Below are 22,017 nucleotides of genomic sequence, written 5' to 3'. Positions count from 1 at the left end.
CTGCTTTATTCTGTGGAGGGCTTCAATAAAACATGGAAAGGCTTAAGTCTTCTTCTGGGATGCTACCATAAGGAAAGGAGTGTACCACACAGATGCCTGTAGACATCTGAATTGGCTCCTCTGCTTACTAGGAACAGAAGGAGCTTATTCTCAAGATGCAGAGGTAATCGTGGGGGGGGGACCTAGAATGTCATGCCATCTGCTAACAATTTTGGGGAACTGGCATCCCGTGAACAAGGACTATATTTCTGGTTTCTGAAAATGTGATTTATCTCCAGAAAAAGGAGGACGTGAAGTTGTTTTCAGCAAGTGCTAAGCAGTGTCCTTCAACAGCGGAATGCAGAATTTTCCTAACTGTGTTTATACATCAAGGCAGCTTGTTAGGCTAATGGGAAATGAATGAGTGTCTATGGCTGTTGTTTTATAAAGACCTGTTCTCTTCAGAGGTTTCAATCAATCAGAATAGAGCTGGAAGGGACTTTGAAGGTCTTCTAGTCCAGCCCCCTGTGCAGAGTCCTTCTGTGGGGGGGGGGGGGCAGGAAATGCTGGCAAACAGAGCTGTGCGCTTGTCACGTTTTCCCTCATTCCAGAACAAGGTTGTACCCAATTCCAGAATCTTTTTCTGTTTTGAACCCCCAGCTGAATTTCAGTGATAAATCAGGTCTTGGCTGACTGAAGAAAAAGCTAGCATGCTACCACCAGAAAATCTGAGATATGTGTACCCAACTGGGACATTAAAAAGACTTTTTTGAGGAAGGCAAGAGCAAAAATTCCTGCATTGTTCCCATGGAAACTACAAGCACGTTCACGAAGTTATCAAAAGTGGATCTTAACTCTAAGGAAACTTTAATGTTATAATATGCATAAAAGTGTATCTAAAAATCTTTCTGCGGTTTATTCGAAAAGCAATGAAAAGACCCACCATCCATCCAACCGAAGGGGAGAAAAATTAACATGCAGGTAGACCTGGACTTACAACTATATAATAAGGACTGGACACTTCATTGCTAAGTGGCCCGGTTGTTAAGTGAAACACCGCATGACCACACCCAATTTTATGACCTGTTTGTCATGGTTGTTAACTAAGTCTCCTGTGGTTACTAAGCGAGACATCACATGAGGGCAACTTGTGACTCCCTGATGGCTTCCTGTTAGGTATAACATTGATACCAAATATGGTTTGGGTGAATAAATATATAAAACTTAGATATCATGGTTTAAGTGCTTATCACTTTAAGCACAATGCAGCAGGCAATTAGCCGATTAAGGGTGCGGTTAGAAGTTACAATATAAGGAAGCATTAGAAGCTGGAAAGCTTACTGTCTGTCTGACTGTAACTGTGTGCTACTGTAACTGTGTGCTGCTGCGACTTACTGTGAGTGCCTGTGACTGAACTGTTATTGTTTGCTACTGTTTGCTGATTTACTGCGTAATTCTACTGAATATCCAGCGTTTGTTTCTCTGGAGAGTGAAACCGGAGGAGGAGAAGATATCTTTATCGGCTGATAAAGATATTGCAAGACTCTTAACTTGGACTATACTAGTGAGTCTTACTGGATAGAAATACTGTGAATGACTTAATGGACTGAATGAAAATGCTTAAACTCTAACTGGATTAAAAACTATTTAAACTACAAACAGTGTTTGTGTTCAGTGTGTGTATACTCTGGGGCCCTTCCGCTCTTCTTTGGCTTCCTGGCTTGACTACTGCTGCAATACTCTTCTAGGGGTTAATCCCCAAACCCTAACACTTCCCAATTGACATTTGCTCATTAGAAGCTGGCTGGGAAGATGGCAGATTATGAATCAGATGATACAGCATTGTAAACGAGCAATGGTTGCCAATGATTGCATGGTAGCGGGCAGAGGTGGTATGCTGCCGGTTCGCACTGGTTCTAGCGATCTGGTAGCGTCGGCCAGCAGTTGGCCTCACCCACCCTACCCCTTTCCTGTCCTATATTTCCTTTGTTTGTAGCTCAGCTGATAGGTGCGCCAGAGTGGATTGCCATGCCTCAGCTGTTTTACTCACCAGCACAGACAGTAAGTTTTCATGCTTAAAATTGCCCATTTTAAAATGCTCCACAAGCGCTCCCATAAAACCGGTAGTAAAATATTTTGAATTCCACCACTGGTAGGGACATGTTGCAATGGTTGTAAATTCAAGGACAGTTCCGAAGTCCTTGATAAGCAAGGACTACCTGTGCTTTCTTCTTCCTAAAGCAGTAGTAGGAGTTGTTGTTAATGAGCATTATGGGATGCAGTCAAGGATACCTTCAAATTCACCTTACCTGGCTGATAGACCGAGGGCTTTATGCTTGCAGTGGTCACAACTCTTGGCTTCGGAGCAGGTGCTGGGGCTTCACTGTAGCCAGTGTAAGGAGCTGGTCCATGGTGAGCTGGTCCATGGGAAGCTGGTCCATGGTGAGCTGGTCCATGGGAAGCTGGTCCATGGGGAGCTGGCCCATGGGGAGCTGGGGCTGAGGTGTAGGTTCTAAAAACAAAGCAGATCATGCATTTGTCAGAGGGCAGAGCAAACAGCTGGAGGAAGATGGTTCCCCTACAAGATGACAACTCTTCCTTGGAAGCTCCAGAGGAAAGCATGGAGATGCTACCACCTAGAAGTCTCACACAGTTAATACACACTTTCCATATTTATATCGGAAAGAAGAGGGAAACCTTTCATAAAAAGAGGAATCAAATGCTTAGGCACTGTTAGCACCTTTGTAGAGTGTACGTCCGAAAGCCAGCCCCATGGTTATTTGGTTAAGACGGTGAGATGGTTCAGATACCAGAGAAGACAACCCCTGGTGGTCTTATCCTGGCCTTGATTCCAATGGAAAGAAATCTGGTGTGCATGGGATAGGGCGATATGATTGATACACCAAGAGGAATCTTCTAAAAATGTCCTTCAACAGAATGACCAGTGGAGGCAGACGATTTTACATCTAATCCCAAAGGTACTTCTTCAAGAGGCAACTGGACTTTCTGGTTTTTCTTTGAAGATGGTTCACTTCTCGTCCAAGAAACTTCTTCAGCTTCTTGGATGAGAAGCAAAATGTCTTCAAAGAAAAACAAAGTCCAGTTGCCTCTTGAAAAAGCACCTTTGGGACAACCATAACCTGGAGGACTGAGAGTCTCCATAGATGTTCTAGATCTAGCAGCATTTTCTTCTTAATGGGACATCCCAACTGTTCCACCTTCTTGTTGAAGGCCGATGCCCCCGTTTTTACCAAGGCTGAAGATGTTACTGTTTTCCATCCAGGGAAAAAAAAAAAGAGGACATGGTCTCAGAGTCATCCTCTTCTTTGGAAGTTGCTTTTCTTCCATGGTAGAGGAAGCTCATTGGCTGAAGGCCGGGAGAGCTACCCCAAAGCCTGAAGCATCAAGGGATGGTTTGGGCCTAGCCTGGAAGACCCCAGGTTTAGGTCTTTCTAGAATTCTTTCTAGAATCTCAGGCCAAGGATTTAGTTGTAAATACCAGGGTGCTTTAGAAACAAACAGTACTTTCTACCTTTATTTATTTATTAGATTAATTTTTTTTTAAATATTTGCACTGCTGTTCCGATTTCCTAACAATCTGTCCGAGATTATTCCTGCAGCACGCCTGCAAACAAATCATTTTTTTCCTCAGAAACAGCCTGTTTTACTTCCCTATTAGACTCACGAGGGGAGCACTTTGCTACGCCTGACTCCATTAAGAAGCTAGCAGTATGCCTGAGCCAGGGTGGGCTTCAAAAAATCTCAGCAATGGGTTCTCTGCCCGGTTTCTGGGTGAGAGTGGCCATGGTGGGAGTGGCCTAGTCGGCCTCCTGCACCACAGGGGGGCATTTTGACCTTTCCTCGAGCCTCTGGGAGGGTGAAAACAGCATCCCTGGGGCTCCCGAGTCCCTCCGGAAATGGTTCCGGCCTTCCAGAACTTCCCCAGTCTCCGGAGGCTTTCCTCGAGCCTCTGGAGGCCTTCTGGAGGGCCTCCACATGGGCCCTGCACTTAGCTCGCATTCAAAGGGGGCCATGTAGAGACTCCTGGGAGGGGAGGGGTGAGAGAGACGGGGTGGGGCAGGCAGGGCCAGCCAGGGTGGGATTTGGCGGTTCACCGAACCATGCAGAATTTTAGATAGAGGATCGCCTGAACCTATAGCAGCCCACTCCTTCTCTGAGCATAGATCGAGTGTTTGTTTCCCTTACAAAAAGCTAGAGGTGTGTTACATCTGACATTTTGGGGGAACCATTTTCTGTTTCTTGCAAGGAAAGCTCTGACCAGATCATTGTAGCTCATTGCGGGTTTAAAATCGGTCAATCCAGCGAAAAGCTGACCCAATAACTTTTGTATCCCTGCAAGAGGCATAAAGTGGAATGGCAGGTAGTCCTTGATTTATGACCACAACTGAGCTCAAATTGCTAAGTGAGACAGTTGTTAAGTGACTGTTGCCCCATTTTACAACCTTTCTTGCCACCGTCGTTAAGGGAATCACTGCAGCTGTTCAGTTAGTCACGTTAAGCTGTTAAGTAAATCGGTCCTTCAGCAACATGGACATGGCTAGTCGGAAAGTTGCAAAAGGGGATCTTATGACCCCAGAAAGGCGGTAACTGTCATAAATACGAACCAGTTGCTACGTGTCTGAATTTTGATCAGCGGGGGATGCTGCAACGGTCGGAAGTGTGAAAAATGGTCAGAAGTCACTTTTTCCAGTGTCATCGTAACTTCAAATGGTCACTAAACAAGGACTGCCTCAATTGATATAAAAGATCACCTTGGATTTTAAATGGGGTTCATTTCCTATACATCTCCAAGATGCAAACATCTTCTTTTTAAAAAGCCTGGTTTTTTCCTTAAATTGTATTATATATATGTGTGCATTATAATGATATCAAAGAGAAGCAAATGCTAGCCACAAGTACTAGGATAAAGACAGATAGATATATTTATGTATTATTTGTTTCTTGACTAGCTTCCAGGAAAGGACCCTTTCAAGGTGATGTATATGAAAAAAATAGATGAATAATGTATGCGGGTTTATTTATATATATGTATATATGTACATGTGTGTACGCATGTACCGTGTTTCTCATATAATAAGGCCGGGTCTTATTTTTTTTTTAGCCCCCCAAAAATGGCTAGGCCGTCTTTTCGGGGGTGACTTAATTTCCCCTCCCTTGCATCTTCGGGTGGGCGGGCAGCGATGGCTTGGATGTTGACCTCGGCATTGGTAGGGCACTTCGTATCGGGGTCAATGCAGGCATCACCATATCCAGGTGTGCAACAAAAGTACTTCCTAACGGCAAGCCCCCCCCCATTCCCCCCCCATTTCGCATGTTTTAATATAGGTCTTAATTTTGGGGGGAGGGGCTTAATTTCATTTCATGCCTATAAAACATGCTGGGACTTCCTATTGGGGGAGGCCGTATTGTTGGAGAAACAGGGTATGTACACACACACATATTTGTATGTATGTATACACACACACACACACATATATAATATTATAATAATATAATATAATATAATAATATAATATAATATAATATAATATAATATAATATAATATAATATAATATAATAATATAATATAATATAATATAATATAATATAATATAATATAATATAATATAATATAATATAATATAATAATATAATATAATATAATTAATATAATATAATAATATAATATAATATAATAATATAATATAATATAATATAATATAATATAATATAATATAATATAATATAATATAATAATATAATATAATATAATATAATATAATATAATATAATATAATATAATATAATATAATATAATATAATATAATATAATATAATATAATATAATATAATAATATATATATGCATGCGTTATTCATCTATTTTTGTCATATACATCACCTTGCAAGCATCCTTTCCTGGAAGCTATATATGCTCTGTGTGTGTGTGTGTGTGTGTGTGTGTGTGTATAAATAATAAATTGCTTTACAATATGCTGTTATCAGGAGTGGGATTCAAATTTTTTAACAACCGGTTCTATGGGCATGGCTGGGTAGGCATGGCTAGGTGGGCATGGCCATGTGACTGGGTGGGCATGGCCAGCCAGGGGCAGGATTTGCTGGCTTTCTGAACTGCGCAGAATCCTAACAACCGGTTCTATAGAACCAGTCCAAACCAGTTGAATTCCACCCCGGCTGTTATTCTAAGGGAGAACAATTTAAAGGAAATCTCATTTGGGAGCAGGCAAATTAATACAAAAGGCAAACACCTTCCATGCAATCTTTGCATGAACGAAAACAAGAACTTTGAGGAGCAGAACTAAAACAGGAAGGGCAGAGGACACTTTCTCGCAGTGAAAATGCAGGGGCCTCCTGAAAGAGAGAAAACAAGCACAGCCCTCCATTAATAAAAGATCTGAGCTGAGCTGTAAAAAGAGATCTGTCTAAATTTGAACGGGAGAAAAATGAAAGTTTTGGAAGGAGCTGACGGCGGTTTGCCAGAACAGCTTGGAAAGACTGTAAGCCAGGCGACGTGTCTGCAGGGCAAGCAAGAATTAAGTTTGGAAACTATTAATTGTCAGAGAAACAAAGCCACTGCAGATAAGGAGCGCATTAATGCTCTACTAACGATCAGCTGTCAAACGAAAAGCAAGAAGCTTTGAGTGGGATACCTCTTTTGGGACTGGTAGGAGGTGGAAGTCGCAGCTTGATGGTGGAAGCTAAAAAAGAAAAAAAAGACAGTGTGTTTTTTAACTGCAGAAGAATAAAACAGGTGTGATGGAGGCATAACATTTCCAACAACAACAAAAATAAGCAAGATTTGTGAAGAGGGGAAGACACACAGAAGATCTGACATTCATTATTTTTGTTACAGCAAAGGGACACGTAACATGTGCTCCATAAAAAGTAGAGTTAGTAACAGTAACAGAGTTAGAGGGGGTCTTGGAGGTCATCTAGTCCAGCCCCTTGCTCGAGCAGGAGACAGTTTCAGACAAATGGCTACCCAGCCTCTTCTTTAAAAGCCTCCAGTGATGTAGCACCCACAACTTCTGGTGGCAAGCTGTTCCGCTGGGTAATTGTTTTCACTGTCAGGAATTTTCTCCTTAGTTCTAGGTTGCTTTTTCTCCTCAATGAGTTTCCATCCCTTGTTTCTTGTCTTGTCTTCTGGTGCTTTGGAAAATAAGTTGGCCTCCTCTTCTCTGTGGCAGCCCTTCAGGTAATGGAAGACTGCTAGCCTTCTTTTCACTAGACTAGACATTACCCAGTTCCTGCAATGATTAGGCCCCTAAGCATCTTTGTTGCTCTTCTCTGAACTCTTTCCAGTGTGCCAACATCTTTTTTGTAATGTGGTGACCAAAACTGGATGCACTATTCCAAGTGTGGTCTTACTAAGGCTTTATAAAGTGGTACTATTACTTCACGTGATCTTGATTCTATCCATCTGTTAATACAACCCAGTATTACATTTGCTTTTCTTTTTACTGTTGCCGCACATTGTTGGCTCATGTTTAGATGGTTGCCACTAGGACACCAAGATCCCTCTCCTCGTCCTTGGCTTATAACAACAAGAGGGACTGGAATTTCCCTGGCTAAGCAAAATCGTTGTTCAGTGGCTCGTGCCCAATTTTACAACTTTCTAAGCCACCGGCCATGGATAAATGAACCACATGGCTGTTAAGCAACTCCAGCTTCTCCTGTTGACTTTGCTTGTTGGAAACCACTGGGATTGTCAGCCTTGGAAGCCATATTTTACTTGGAAGCTTCGAGGTTGCCACATTTAGTGCCTGGAAATTTGGGAAGGGGATTTCTTAGAGAGTAGAAGATTAGACTCAACAACATTCTTTTCTCAGAGAGTCAAGGACATGTTACCCTGCACCTGGATGGGAGTGTCTGGAGGAAGGTCTCCAGTTAGGACGATGGTTTGATTGGACCATTGTGATGGATTGGTGAGTGCAGGGGATGGATCTTTGAATTTCTTTTGGGAGGGGAAAACCTGGAACTCTCAGATTTGGGTTTTCCCAGATGTGCCAAAATGACAACTCAAGTAAAAATGGAACTTTGAGTAAATGCCTGTCTCAGAGTTTATTGGTTTGGAGTTTGTTTGTTGGAACACTGACAGTGATCCCATCATCCCAGGATGCTGCAACTCTTCTAAATACGTGTCACTCGCCAAGCAGCCCAAATTGGGATGCTGTAGGGAGTCTTGAATGTGAGGAGCCACAAGTCTCTTTTTTCAGTGCCGTCGTCATTTTCAACATTAGCTAAATGAATAGTTGTTATGTTGAAGACTGTACATTCTTAAGGGATAGAATAGAATAACAGAGTTGGAAGGGATCTTGGAGGTCTTCTAGTCCAACCCCCTGCCTAGGCAGGAAACCCTATACCATTTCATGCAAATGGTTCTCCAATCTCTTCTTTAAAAGCTTCCAGTGTTGGAGAGTTTATGAGTTCTGGAGGCAAGTTGTTCCACTCATTAATTGTTCTAACTGTCAGGAAATTTCTCCTTAGTTCTAAGTTGCTTCTCTTCTTGATAAGTTTCCACCCATTGCTGCTTGTCCTGCCCTCAGGTGGTTTGGGAGAATAGCTTGACTCCCTCTGCTTTGTGGCAGCCCCTGAGAGCACTGCATTTGTAGCAGAGGGCTATTACCACCAAACAACCATCTACCGGGTTTTTCCTGGTGTTTCTATCTCTCAGAGAGGCAGAGGTTTAGCTGATGCCTGCTCTTCCAATTAACCATGGGGACTGGAATGAATTTGCTCCGTTTCTTATAATTTCTACCCATTTTCTCCTCTTTTGGCTGTCTGCAAGAAGCTTTAATTCTTTTCCTTTGGGGGTCGATCAGACCTTGTTTAAGATATCTACCAAACCTTAAAAGGCAGTCTTACACTCTGTTAAATTGGTTTGAAGAAACTTTGCCTTAAAATGTTGTCCTAACAAAACTTAGCTCTGGGTTTGTTGAAAACTCTTGAGAGTGACATGGGGAGGGTACTGAAATTCAATAGATAAATAAATAAACCACACAGCTTTGTAACCCATGAACTGACTGATGGCAGACATACTACAGTTAAGACAATGGCCCTTTGTTGCACCTCAGCAATCAAATTCATTCATTCATTCATTCATTCATTCATTCATTCATTCATTCATGACATTTATATAGTCACCCATCTTATACCCATCTCTGGGTAGGTATAGAAATAATTTGCAGATAAAATACAGGAAAGGAATTCTTCCAAATTCTCATGGCTGCGTTGGAGGAGAAGAAGAAGGGATAGAAAAGTTCCTTTTAGGCTATAATTCAGAAAAATATAACAACATCTTCATGATTGTAAATGTGGCTGAACAGATGATAAGGAATTAAGAGTTGCAGCTTAACCATTAGATGTAGGATGGATGGGAGACACCAAGAAGGCTCCAGACCAAATCTGTGTTTCCTTGTGTAGCTCTTAAGTAATTTTACAAAACTTCTTACAACTCAAAATATGAGATCAGCTCCATACTTGTAGGTTAGAAGGAGAAATCATGTTTAGAAAAGTTAAAGACAATCAGCTATTTACAAAGTCATTGACACAACATCAAATATCAGAAACAACATAAGAACAACAACAACAAAATTAAAAACTACTCAAACAAGGGAAAAACAAAAACAAAATTTGGGAGAATAACTTGTATCAATACAATTATAATCTTTAGGAGAAATGTAAAACGTTAGACATCCCAATATAACACTTTCAGCTGGCACATATTTGGATAGCTAGACCAAAGCAATATATTGGCAATTTTTCTGTTGACGCATTTAGTGAAGGCTAAATGTCAGTAAAACAATTTGTATTTAAATGACACTGCATGGAAAGATCCGTGGAAGATTGTTTTTATATAGGATTACTGTTGTGAGGATTCTGAAACATCCACAATGGAAGAATGCCTTTTGAAGTTGACAGAGCTAGCAGAAATGTCAAATTAACCTGTTTGATTAGAGAAAGATTAACAACGGAAACCTTATGGACTTTTTGCTGAAAAAGGAAAAAAACAAACAAGAAAAATGAGCTTATGAATTATGGATTTGAAGATTAGAAAAGATCATTTATTTTGGAACATTGTAACTTTAGAGAGCAACATATAAATGAACTGCTGTCAAGAAGATTAGAAGCTGTTTTTATAATTTCCCTTTTCTTTTTCCTCCCATTTCTATTTTCTTTTTGCTCTATTTTCTATTCTTTGTTAACATTATTTTCTCTTATGGTTTTTACTATACAATTTTACTAAAAATTGTATGTGTGTGTGTTTCTCTCTCTCTCTCTATGTGTGTATAAAACGATACTCTAAGCTACTTTGCTATTGCATTAAAGTTTTGAGCTGATGAGGTTTCCCGTTCTTGTCTAAATACCACCGATTTTTAAAAGCTGCACTCTAGTTTTTTTGATGCTCTGCCTTAATAAATCTGGCAGCTAACAAGTGAATTAAATTTCTCCTGGTGCACCATTTTACATCTCCTTGGGAGCAATCAAGCCGCACTAGTGTTATTTATGAAGGACTGTTGTGCAATCTTTCTAATTTCCCGAAAAGTTTCAATCAGAGGGAGTAGCTGAGTTGGCATTGCTCCAGAGATGGTAATATACATCAGTACGAGTACAAACACAGTCTAGACATGGGAAGTTTAAGGTTACCGTGTCTGGAAAGCAACAAGCCTGAGATAAGGCTGCCATCAAAATAGGTGGTCACCTTCAGGGATGGGATTCAAAAATTTGAGCAAAGGGTTCTCTGCCTGGTGGTTGGGTGGGCGTGGCCATGGTGGACATAGCCTAGTTGGCCTCCTGCAGCAGAGCAGGGGGTTCGTTTTTGTCCTCCCCAGTCTCCGGAGGCTTTCCTTGAGCCTCTGGGAGGATGAAAATGGCCTCTCTGGGCTCCGGAGGCTTTCTGATCCATTTATGGCCTTCCGAACTTCTGGGAGGCCCATTTTTCACCCTCCCTGAGCCTCTATGCATGCCCTGCACTTGCCTGCATCCAAAACGGGCCACGTGGGGACTCCAGGGAGGGGTGGGGCGGGATGGGCGGGGCCAGCGAGGAATGGGATTTGGGGTTCTCCCAACTGCGCAGAATCTTAGCTAGAGGCTCTCCCGAACCGCAAGCAGCTCCCCCCTGGTCACCACATCCAAGATCGATAAATGAACAGCAATTTGGTGGTCACCATGTATAGACAGGGGAATGGCACCTAGACTTAAATCCTGAGGTGTCTCTTAACAAAGGAGGATTGAATTGTGTGCATCTGTACCAGCTAGCTTTCTTCCTGGACTAGAAGACTTCTAAGATCCCTTCCAGCCCTGCAATTCCACATTCTTCATGACTAGGTCTTCTTGGACCTGCCGTAAAAACAGCTGGCCTATCCATATCCAAGCCATGTCCTCGCCTCTCCGCTGCTAGCTCCCAGCTTGAGGGGGTTTCTAGAGAACGCTGGATGAAGCTCACAGAAGAGAGAGTTGGATGAATATAATGTGGTTTTAAGGAGATATAGCTAGGAGTTGAAAGGTAACAAAATTATCTTCAGTATCAGTGTCTAAATTTTAATCAGGAGGCTGTGAATTTGATACTAGGTCGAGGTAGATATTTCTCTCTCTGGACACACTGAGGATATATCTGCTGGAAAAAAACCTCCGTATTGGCAACAGGGAGGGCATCTGGCCAGTAAACACTCAGCTCCATTCAGTTGCTCAGACTCTACCCCGCAAGGGATTTATGGGATCGTTAAAAGAGGACGATCAGTATCTGAATCTTAAGGGGATGTTGCATATTATTATTATCTATGAATTATTTCAGTCCACAGTTCTTGAGAGAGAATTAAAAAAAAAAGATTGGAATATTCTGACCTTGGCATGTCCATTCCAACATTTATCCCAACTCCAGCCCTGGTCTTGAACTTTGGAGAAAGACCCATTTTCTAGTGCTGAAATTGGTCTTCCAAACTCTGTACCAATGTGACCATTGTCTCTTTCAGGAGAAATCACTTCTGATACACGGATCCTACTTGAGTGTCAGTATGCCATTCCACTTTTGTAATGTGCCAGGAGGGGGGAAAAATGCTTTGCACACTTCGAATTCCTCATGATTTGTTGAAACCGATTTTAAAAGCAAACTGATACCACCAGAATTCTACATTACACTTGTCAGTTGGATACCGTTGCATATAATATAAAAGTTTATGTAGTACCACAGAGACTTCTTTCATTTCAAATTACATGAATAAATAGTATTCTGATGTGTTTAATTCCTCTTCCTGTCTCTGATAAGAATAGCTGATACTGGGAACCATTGCTTAAATGCTGAATCCAAGAACTAGGAGAAGATCAAGATCTCAAGAATCTGAAAGATGAACATACTACCAACTTTCCTGATTCTTCGAGATCTGGAATCAACTGAAACAGGGGTAAGATTTGATATCTCTGAATGTAGGCTCCATAAAAATATGATTTCAGCTGCAGTATTTTGAGGGTTAAAATTCTTTGTGGTCTGAGCTCCTGTTTTCAATTGTCTTTGAATTCCTGTGACCAATTCAGCTTTAGATTTCGGGAATGTTTCCAAACTCCTTTAATGATAAATGTCTGAATTTAAGACTTTTCAAGTACTTTGGTCTGACTAACAATTCCTGACTCAGGCTACCACCACTTCTTCCTCATTTCAAGCAGCATGACTTCTGGCTCAAAGCCAGATTTTGTAATTAATTTCTGAACACCTCCGAGTAAAAGTCTTGCCATTTCTTTTGAAACCGAGTTGGAACTTGTGACTCATTTTCTTGCGGAATAGATTTAGCAGAAAAACATTTTCCCATCAATTAATAAATATCTAATTGAATAAAGTGCTTTCTCTTCCCACTCCCTGAAAACTTCTTATTTATTTGGGTGCTTCAAATGTGCCTGATAATGAAATTGAAGATGATGTAAAGGAACAAGACCAGAATTTATTTTCACTTTGTGCATGTATCTATGTTGAATTTTAAATATGAATTGATCATAGTTAGATCTCTTTCTGAGTTACAGTTTTCATTTGCCTCAAAAGGTCAACAAATCTGTTAGAAAAGGCTTTCCTGTCCAGTTAGATACATCTACCATTCTCCATCCTTAGTACATTGCAACTGAGTCCTGATTAATATTGCAAGAAAGAACTATTGGTGGGTAAGCAGAGTAGAAGACTGGCACATACCCACAAAGTTTGTGATAAAATGGGGTGCTACGAATACCCCTTTAATAGACTGCAACTGCTTATATCTCCAAGTTCCTTGGGACAATCAAGGCTCCTTCTCAAGTTGTAGGAAATGCAAAGTGCTTCAAATGCACTGTGCATCACTTAATAAGAAGGAATTGGAAAGGCCTAACCACGTTCATCATTTCCACAAGACCTGCTGTGGTCCACCTCTGCCGACAGTGAGGAGGAACATGGGCCAGTCCTGGAATCTGGGGGGCTCGGATGTGGGATCTGGATCTGACACAGAGATGAGGCCAGGGCCATCTGGGAGTTATGTGCTGACTCTGGAGCCTCCAGAATCCAGACATCAGCAAGGCAGAGGAACAGGGGGAGCCTGTTCTCAATGCGCGCTTGCACAGAGCTGCCAGAAGGCAAGAACAGTTAAGACAAAAGGGGAAACTCGGGAGTAAGGCTTGGAGATGATTAGCCCCTTCCATAAGACATAAAGGAGGAGCAAAGGGACACGAGCCTTTGCAGGAAGCAACTTTGTTCGTTCTGGTTGGTTTTAAATCTGAAGCTCCATTTTGACTTTGTGTTCCATTTGGCCTTGTACAGTTAATTGGCAATTTAGTTGTTAGCAGCATTTCAAGGGAGATAAAGGTGGGTGCTTATCAGCCTTATCCTGAAGGATTGTGGCAGGCTTCTGTTGGACTATTCACAAACTGTTTGGGACTCATTATGGGCTGTGAATGCATATAGTACACAGCCGTTGAAATAAAACAAAAGGTTTTTGGGAACAGCGTGTGATTGTTACTGTCTCAGGAAGCCTTGGTCAGAACAAGACCTCAGAAAAGCTTTTGGACTTTTATTCCATGGTTTAACTCAAGTGAGATTTTAAAACGAGGTTGATGATTAGACCCTTCAAGCAGGGGTGGGATTCTACTGGTATGGCCCAGTTCAGGCGAACCGGTAGCTCTGAAGATTAGCTGGGAGCAAACTGGTTCGGTTTGCTCCGATGATCAGCTGTTGGGCCCACCTGCCCGCCCAGCTCTAGGCTGTGCTTTATATCCTGTTTTTCAAGGTCAGCTGATCTGCACGTCAAAGCAGATTGCCAAACACCAGCTGTTTAACGCGCAGGGATTGCTGGAGATCAGGTCAGTAGCAAATGCTCTATGCACGTGCAAACTGTGCCTTTGGCCCGCATCCATGCACAAAGCGTGCGCTCACCTAACTGGTTGAATGGTACCCCTGCCTTCAAGGATGGCTTTTGAATTATACGACCAGCAAATGCCTATTTGGAAACAAGGTTCTGTCTTCCCCTCTCTCTCTCTTCCCCTCCTCTTTCATCTCTCTTACAAATCAACCTGTCCTTTTCCAGATCTCAAATGAATCGAACACGGGGATTGCAAATATCACAAAAGTTGCTTACAAAGCAATGGCCACAGCTATTTAATGGCCCAAGAAGGAAGCTTTGCTTTGCGGGGAAAAACTCCATAGATGTGAGTCAACATTGAACCACTCCGTTTTCAGAGTTCTGCCAACTATTTTTTTGGCAGCCTATCTTAAGCCAACAACAACAATAATAAAATGCTTGACTTTTAAGTAATGATCTACACACACGATCTCTAGAGTTTAAACCACAGCTCACGAGGCTATTCTCTTCTGCAGGTAAAAACAGGGGAAAGAGTGGTTTTCCTAAGGCTGCCTGGAGAATTTTTGGATTGAGATGGGATCACAGACACTCAGCACATGGCTAGCAGAATTGTTTATTGATATTTATTAATATTTCATGTGGTAGCAAAGTACTACCAACTGTCTAGAATATTCCAAGAAACTTTAAAAAAAAAATCAATTAATTACGTACAATTTAATGTCTTTTTCTGGGAAAAGATCCAGCTGTTGTAACAGGGGATTTAGTGTACCCTGGAAGAATGAAAAGAACATAGGTGGATTTTTCTGGCTTTCTGTGAATCTAGAAATGAAGCTTTGATTTGCATGGGTGACAGATCACACTGGCATCCTCCCAAGGAAATGTGATCCATTGGAATTCATTGTTCTAGTTTAGATAATTCCAGTGAAGGTTTACAAATTATGAGCAGAAAAAACCCCCCACCTCTGGGCTTACCAGGTACGTACAAAGATGGGCCCTGATATGAGATCATCATTATTTTATGACCCCATAATCCCTTGTGGGGTGGAGTCTGGGCAACTGAATCGAGCTAGCAGAGTGTTTATTGGCCGGAGGCCCTTCCCGTTGCCAATGTGGAGTTTTGTTCAGCAGATAGATTCTCAGTGTGCCCAGAGAGAGAAATATCTGCCTCTACCTAAGATCGAACCTGATTGTGAGGCGAGAGTTCCACCTCTAGGCCACCGCACTGCTTGCCCTGATACGAGATGATCAGAGTGATAATATTAATCATACAGTGATGCAATTTTGCGAGTGATTTGTGCGTTGTGAGTTTGCAGACTGGTCTTCTTCTCCAAACTAAGCTTCTCCGAAAACTGAGATCAATTTTTTTGGGGAAGCACAGTTTCAGTTGCTAAACTGAAGCAATTATTCAGTAGAAGACAATGCAATGACAGAGGTTTTAAAACAGCCCTAACAAAAATGCATTGATTACCCTGATATTCTTTTTGTTTACAGGAATTTGTATTCCTGGTTATTGCCTGCATCTCTTCAAGGGACCCCTAGAAGATGGCTAACCTTGTGGAGAACAACTTATTGTACAGTACTAAAGGTTCCAAGATACGTGGAAGGTTTTTTGTTTTTGTTTTACCCTTCCCACTTCCCCTTAAATTGAATTAATTCCTTGTCCTAGTGGAGGGCACACACCAAAGCAACTGGATGGAGCGAACAAGCACAAAATTTTACCTTTGGCAGGAGGATGAGATGGAATCATAAGCCCCAGATGAAGCAGAAGCTGGCAGCAGCGTCATCCGATGGGCACCACTGTGAGAAGAAGAAGAAGCAGCAGCAGCAGCAGAAGACGGACTGGCCGAAGCAGCAGGCATAGCAGGAGGAGCGCAGCTGATAGACACAGGCTCATGCTCAACAGGGGTACTAAAGTTAAAGTTAAATTGGATAAAACAAGATGTATCTTTAAATGCTGGGCCTCGACTGGTCCACCAAGGTGGTAGATCAACAAAGATACATACAAAGAGGCAGGTGAACTTGCTTCAGGGTTTTGGAAGCACAGCTCAAAAGGACAATGGAGATCAGGGGTTGAGGACATTGGTTAGGGCTTGGGTACACTTGGGGTGGTGATGGTAAGAGACTAAGAGAGTCCGCTCACCAGCTCTCTGAATCCCCACTGTGGGAAGATGCATCAGTTGGTCAATCAAGGCAGGAGATGTGATAGGATCTAGATCAGGGGTGTCCAACCTTGGCAACTTTAAGACTTGTGGACTTTGCTGGCTGAGGAATTCTGGGAGTTGAAGTCCACAAGTCTTAAAGTTGCCAAGGTTGGACACCCCTGATCTAGATCATGGTTAGCATCATGTTGTCATCACATGACTTCAACCCTGAAGCTGGCCTAACCAACGCCATTTTGTCCGCTTCAGTGTTGCCACACGGGACCTGAGGGATAGGGAGTGGGGAGTTGAGATAGAGGGGATTTTGTAGCCAAAATAAAACACTTTCTCTTGGGAACCGAGGACATTCTCACACCTGGTTGGAGGAAAGCGGAGTGATGCTACCTGGCTGTCAGACCTCATGGTGACTGGACCATGTGACTGATTGTTTTGAGAAGTAGAAAATCTTTCACTTTTAATTAGGTGAAAACCGTGGGAGTTTTCAGAGTCGGTTTGTACCAGATATGTGCCAATATGATAATCCCAATAAAAGTATTCTTTGAGGAAATCAATTGCCTTGGAGTCTTGCTTGCCATGGATTTATTACTTGGAATCCTGACAGTGACGAATCGTGACTTTTTCCCCTTCACTAAACTGGGGGTGGGCGTGGCCAGCGCATGACGCATCTGGCCCACAGGCCACGACTTTAACACCCCTGATCTAGATCATACAGGTGGGGAAAGGATTGGCCTTTTTCATTATTGTTGGGTCCGCAAATTTTCAGCATCCTCTGAGCTGTTGATTTAAAAAAATGGGGTACATGTGATAACAAACAGGGTGTCAAAAGGAAAGGCGGAAGGAAAGAATGGTAATGTTTGGAGGCCTCTTCGTACTGACAACAAATTATTGCTTGAGCATATTTCTTAGCATTTTCTTCTTTTACCCAACTTGGCTGCTTTTAGAACACCTCTCTCTCTTTCTCTCTCTCTCCCTCCTCCCTCCCTCCCTCCCTCCCTCTCTCTCTCTCTCTCTCTCTCTCACACACACACACACACACACACACACACACGTGCTAAGTAGAAGGCTGGTTCTGTCAATTTTTGACCTGGTCATCAGTTCTCAGATCATTACTGGTTTAATTCATGCCTCACCTCGTTCACCCTCTTCTTTCTCTATTGACCTGTATAATTCCTTCAAGGAAAGTATTTCTGGGATCCAGCCTGGGCCAAATGAACCTGACATCTTAATTCTCCATTGTACATCTTTATAACCTGAACATGTCCTCTTTTAGGGGTTAGAGTTCCTCAAAACCAAATGTTTGCACATCTTATTTAGATACAGAGCCTCAGTGGCTCAGTGGTTAAAGTGCAGTACTGCAGGCTAGCTCTGCTGACTGCCAGCTGCTTGAACTTCGGCAGATCGAATCTCACCAGGCTCAAGGTTGATTCAGATTTCCATCATCCCAAGGTGGGTAAAATAAGGACCCAGATTGTTGGGGGCAAGAGGCTGACTCTTTAATCCATTTAGGGAGGTCTGGAAAGCACTATAAAGTACTATTGCTATTATTTCTATAACCATAGGGAACACTTCATCTCTTTGGGGATCCTCTTCTGATGGGAACAAAGCCTAGCTTTCCACATGCAGGTGAGATTTAGTTATCAGGGAGACCTTTCAAATGCGATCCACTTATTAGTTGGATTTGTACCAGATATGTACAAATATTCCAAAGGGTTGGGCTAGACCATTTTCATGATCATCTACTACTTCTACATGATGCTACTACATCTACTGCATGGAGACCTAAAACTAGAACAGCTGGGCCTTGTCAAGAACATTATACCATCACAACATGGCATAGCAAATTGGGTTATGAGACTCATCAAGAGCAAGCCACCCACTTCCCTGCCCTTCAGGAGAAAATTAGAGGAATAGGAAGACTCAAGAAATGGCAGTCAGCATCCTACAGCAGAGATCTCCAACCTTGGTAATTTTAAGACTTGTGGATTTCAGCTCCCAGAATTCCCCAATCAGCCATGCTATGAGATTCTGGGAGTTGAAGTCCACAAATCTTAAAGTTGCCAGGGTTGGAGACCCCTGCCCTACAGCATTCTCCAGCACCATCCCAAGGACACACTCAAGAGATCATTAATGACTGGAACAAAACGCAGGTAGCCCCAACAATTTGACCTTATGGTTTCTTCGGGAGCATTTTAAGTGACTTAGCTGCCAAGAATTGTGAGACCCTTCAAACATCATTACCATCATTTATATGAGCACCAGACATACAATTGATCTCATTTAATACCTCAGTGGATTTTGCCTTTATTAACTATTACCTCAGTGACAATACCATCTGGTTTTCCAGTTATCAGTTAAAGGGAAGAAAAGAGTGGCAAGTGGAATTAGACAGTGACATGAATTGGACAGTGATAGGAAGTGGATCACTGCCAGCTTCTTTCACTGGTCCATTAGTATAAAATCCTTACCAAGATTTGATATCCTGCAGAGTAGATCTGTTATTTTCTAACTGTTATTTATGAGTTACCCTACTAGGTGTAAATCTAGAGTCCAGCTGTTTCAGGAAAGCGTTTTCCATAGACACTGTTCTCCACAGACCCAACCATAACATCTCCTGCTGATATGATAGAGAGTATTTAGGGTGTGTTTGGGGTCAATTCTGAGACGTTTGGGCTGATAATTTTGGACTTCGTTGCATTGGTTGATCTCAGAGCTGGATCTAGTCCAGACATAATTTTGTAGAGTTTGTGCTTCACAGTGGAATGCAAGATCAGTGATACTGGGAAAGCTACCTTCCCAACTCTCTTCTTTGAATATTTTAGCTCTTGAAAATTATGTTATTACATTTTCTATAGCAAAAAAAAATCTTGATCTGAATCCTCAGAATGTGCTTAGGTTTCTTTCCAAATATTTCAAGTCGGTAGTTAGTTATCCCACTAAAAAAGTAACATGTTGAACATTCCATGTATCTTATTTTTAGTTCCAATATTCACTGGAAAAATATAAAACGTTTTTTCATTCTTGTGCACAAAAACACACACACATTCTACAGGTGGGTCTTGAGCAATTCAAAAAAGATTGCAATTCCTTTTTTAAAAGATCAGGCAAGATGGAAATGTTTTATCTGGGCAAACTCACTCCAGGTTTGCTACTATCATCTCCTACTCTACCTACTAGAAATTGACTTTGTTAAAGCCTGCTGTGGACAACTGTGATCATGCCAAAGTTTGAAAATCTCTAAAGTAGTACAGTTTCATTCAAAGCATTAAGTACTCCATAGTTATCCATTTTCCGTTTTTCCCCTTCTCTGGATTTTGTTCAAGTCCACTGTGGAGAACTGTGATCCTGCAAATTTTGAAAACCTCTAATGTTGTATAGTTACATACAAACCATTTATCTTTAAGTACACTACGGTCCTCCATTATGTATAATTTCCTTTTTCCCCCTGTCTCTGTTTTGTACTTTGTGTTCTGAAGCTCTCTGTAGGAGTCCTAAACAACCTCAAGCTTGTGGAAATTAAAAGAAGGCCAACAAATGATGTATAACAGTAAGTCACAAACAGTTGTATGATTACAACGATGTGATAGCAACCAGGATGAGTATCAAATTAGTTAATAAAAATCAGGAAGGAAATCACAAGTAATGAAGTGGAGAAAAAAGAAAAGGGAAGGGAAAAGAACAAAAAGTCTAAAAGTATCAAGATAATCGTCTAAGCAACTACAGGTAGTCCTTGACTTACAACAATTCATTTAGTGACCATATAAAGTTACAATGGCATGGAAATGAGAGACTTATGACCGTTTTTCATACATGACCAGGGGTCTCCAAACTTGGCAACTTTAAGACTTGTGGACTTCAACTCTTAGAATTCTTGGAGTTGAAGTCCACAAGCCTTAACATTGCCAAGTTTGGGGACTCTGCTTATGACCACTGGTCATAGTCACATGACCAAAATTCAGATGCTTGCCAACCGGTTCATACTTACGACCATTGCTGGGTCCCAAGGTCACGTGATCTCAACTTTTGCGACACCCTGACGAGCAAAATTAATGGGGAAGTCAGATTTACCTAACTACCACATTACTAACTTAGCAACTGCGGTGATTCACCTAACGCCTGTGGCAAGAATGGTCATAAAATGGGACAAAATTCACTTGACACCTGTATAGCCTAGCAACAGAAATCTTGAGCTCAATTGTAGATGTAAATCGAGGACTAGCTATACAACCCTTCCAGCAGGCAGCCTGTGACTTAATTTGCTATAGCCGTGAGCTTCAATTCTCGATTTATTGAAATAATAATTTGATTTACATATGAAATAGATATTTTCTGTACACACATACATAACACACACAAATACATGTGTGCTATTTGTTAATTCTCCTCACCTGGTTTTGGAGGAAAAAAAATAGCAAAAACAAAACAAAAAAAATAAGAAACAGGCAAAAAACATCCAGTTTTTTTACAGGTGACATAATAATCAACACGCCCAACATACGAGGAAAAAAATGTGAATTAACCCAGAATACAGGTAGTCCACAACTTGCCACAATTCATTTAGTGACTGTTCAAAGTTACCACAGCACTGAAAAAAAATATGACAGTTTTTCACTCATACGACCATTTTGCAACGCCCCCAGGGCCTTGTGATCAAAATTCGGATGCTTGGCAACTGACTCATAGTTACGAGGGGAGGTTTCTGCCAGGGGTGGGCTTCAAAAATTTTAGCAACGGGTTCTCCGCCTGGTTGCTGGGTGGGTGTGGCCATGGTGGGTGTGGCCTAGTTGGCCTCCTGCACCATGGCGGTGTGTGTGTGTGTTTTGCCCTCCCCGGGCTCCGGAGGCTTTCCTCCAGGGTGAAAATGGCCTCCCCGGGCTCCGGAAGCTCTCTGGAAGCCAGAAATGGGTCCAAACTTCCGGGAGGCCCGTTTTTCACCTTCCCTGAGCTTCTACGCGGGCCCTGCACTTACCTGCATCCAAAACGGATCGTGTGGGGACGCCTGGGAGGGGCGGGGCAGGGTGAGCAGGGCCAGCCAGGAGTGGGATTTGGGCGTTCCCTGAACTGCACAGAATCTTAGCTAGGGGCTCTCCCGAACCCCTACGAACCCCCAGAAGCCCACCCCTGGTTTCTGCCCCTTCACACTCTTCCCCTAATGAAGAAAAAGAGGTGCAAATATTTCACCCTGCGATGTTCACCCCTTCAGCCTCCATGCAAGGAAGAATCAGGAAGCCCAATCAACAGTGCAAAGAAGCCCCTTTGTGAGGTCGTAAGTGCTCAAAACGTCTATTTTTTTTTAAAAAAAAGCGTACATACTTAAAATAGGAAAGATGTACTATATCTCAAGCTGGTTTATATTCGAAACTTAATACCCACCTTGACTAAAATGGAACTCAATCTCAAGGGAAGGTTTCACACGCTTACAAATATAAAACCAACTGTCGAATGAATTAAAGAGATGTCATAGTGGAAATGCGTAGTCTACCCAAGGACCACATCGACCCAATAGCCACAAATCCAGGATTACGTTAGGAGGGTTTAAAAACCCACTATTA

General features: G+C 42.0%; 1 protein-coding gene and 1 long non-coding RNA gene across 11 annotated transcripts in view; both read right to left on the bottom strand.

Annotated features, from left to right (window-relative positions):
• Positions 1 to 22,017, bottom strand: part of LOC148130791 (uncharacterized) — a 715,147-nt gene that overhangs the window by 118,277 nt on the left and 574,853 nt on the right. The window lies entirely within an intron of this gene.
• The window catches only part of LDB3 (LIM domain binding 3), a 151,574-nt gene that overhangs the window by 19,509 nt on the left and 110,048 nt on the right, over positions 1 to 22,017 (bottom strand). For 4 of the 10 annotated variants that reach the window (XM_087963855.1, XM_087963857.1, XM_026674211.2 and 1 more), the window contains 2 exons: positions 6,651 to 6,698; positions 2,289 to 2,491 (listed from right to left, as the gene is read on the bottom strand). In XM_087963855.1, coding sequence (XP_087819981.1) covers positions 2,289 to 2,491; positions 6,651 to 6,698 — 251 coding nt within the window. Of the gene's footprint in view, positions 1 to 2,288; positions 2,492 to 6,650; positions 6,699 to 16,028; positions 16,218 to 22,017 lie in introns of all 10 variants that reach the window. The other 6 variants (XM_087963852.1, XM_026674210.2, XM_087963851.1 and 3 more) reach the window with 3 other exon arrangements.

This window comes from Notechis scutatus, chromosome 4 (genome assembly GCF_049901735.1).
Source record: "Notechis scutatus isolate UNSWTSFEM ecotype Mainland chromosome 4, rNotScu1.2, whole genome shotgun sequence".
Lineage (NCBI taxonomy): Eukaryota > Metazoa > Chordata > Lepidosauria > Squamata > Elapidae > Notechis > Notechis scutatus.
The sequence above is the reverse complement of the archived record's forward strand: the minus strand, read 5'-3'. Positions and strand labels throughout refer to the sequence as shown.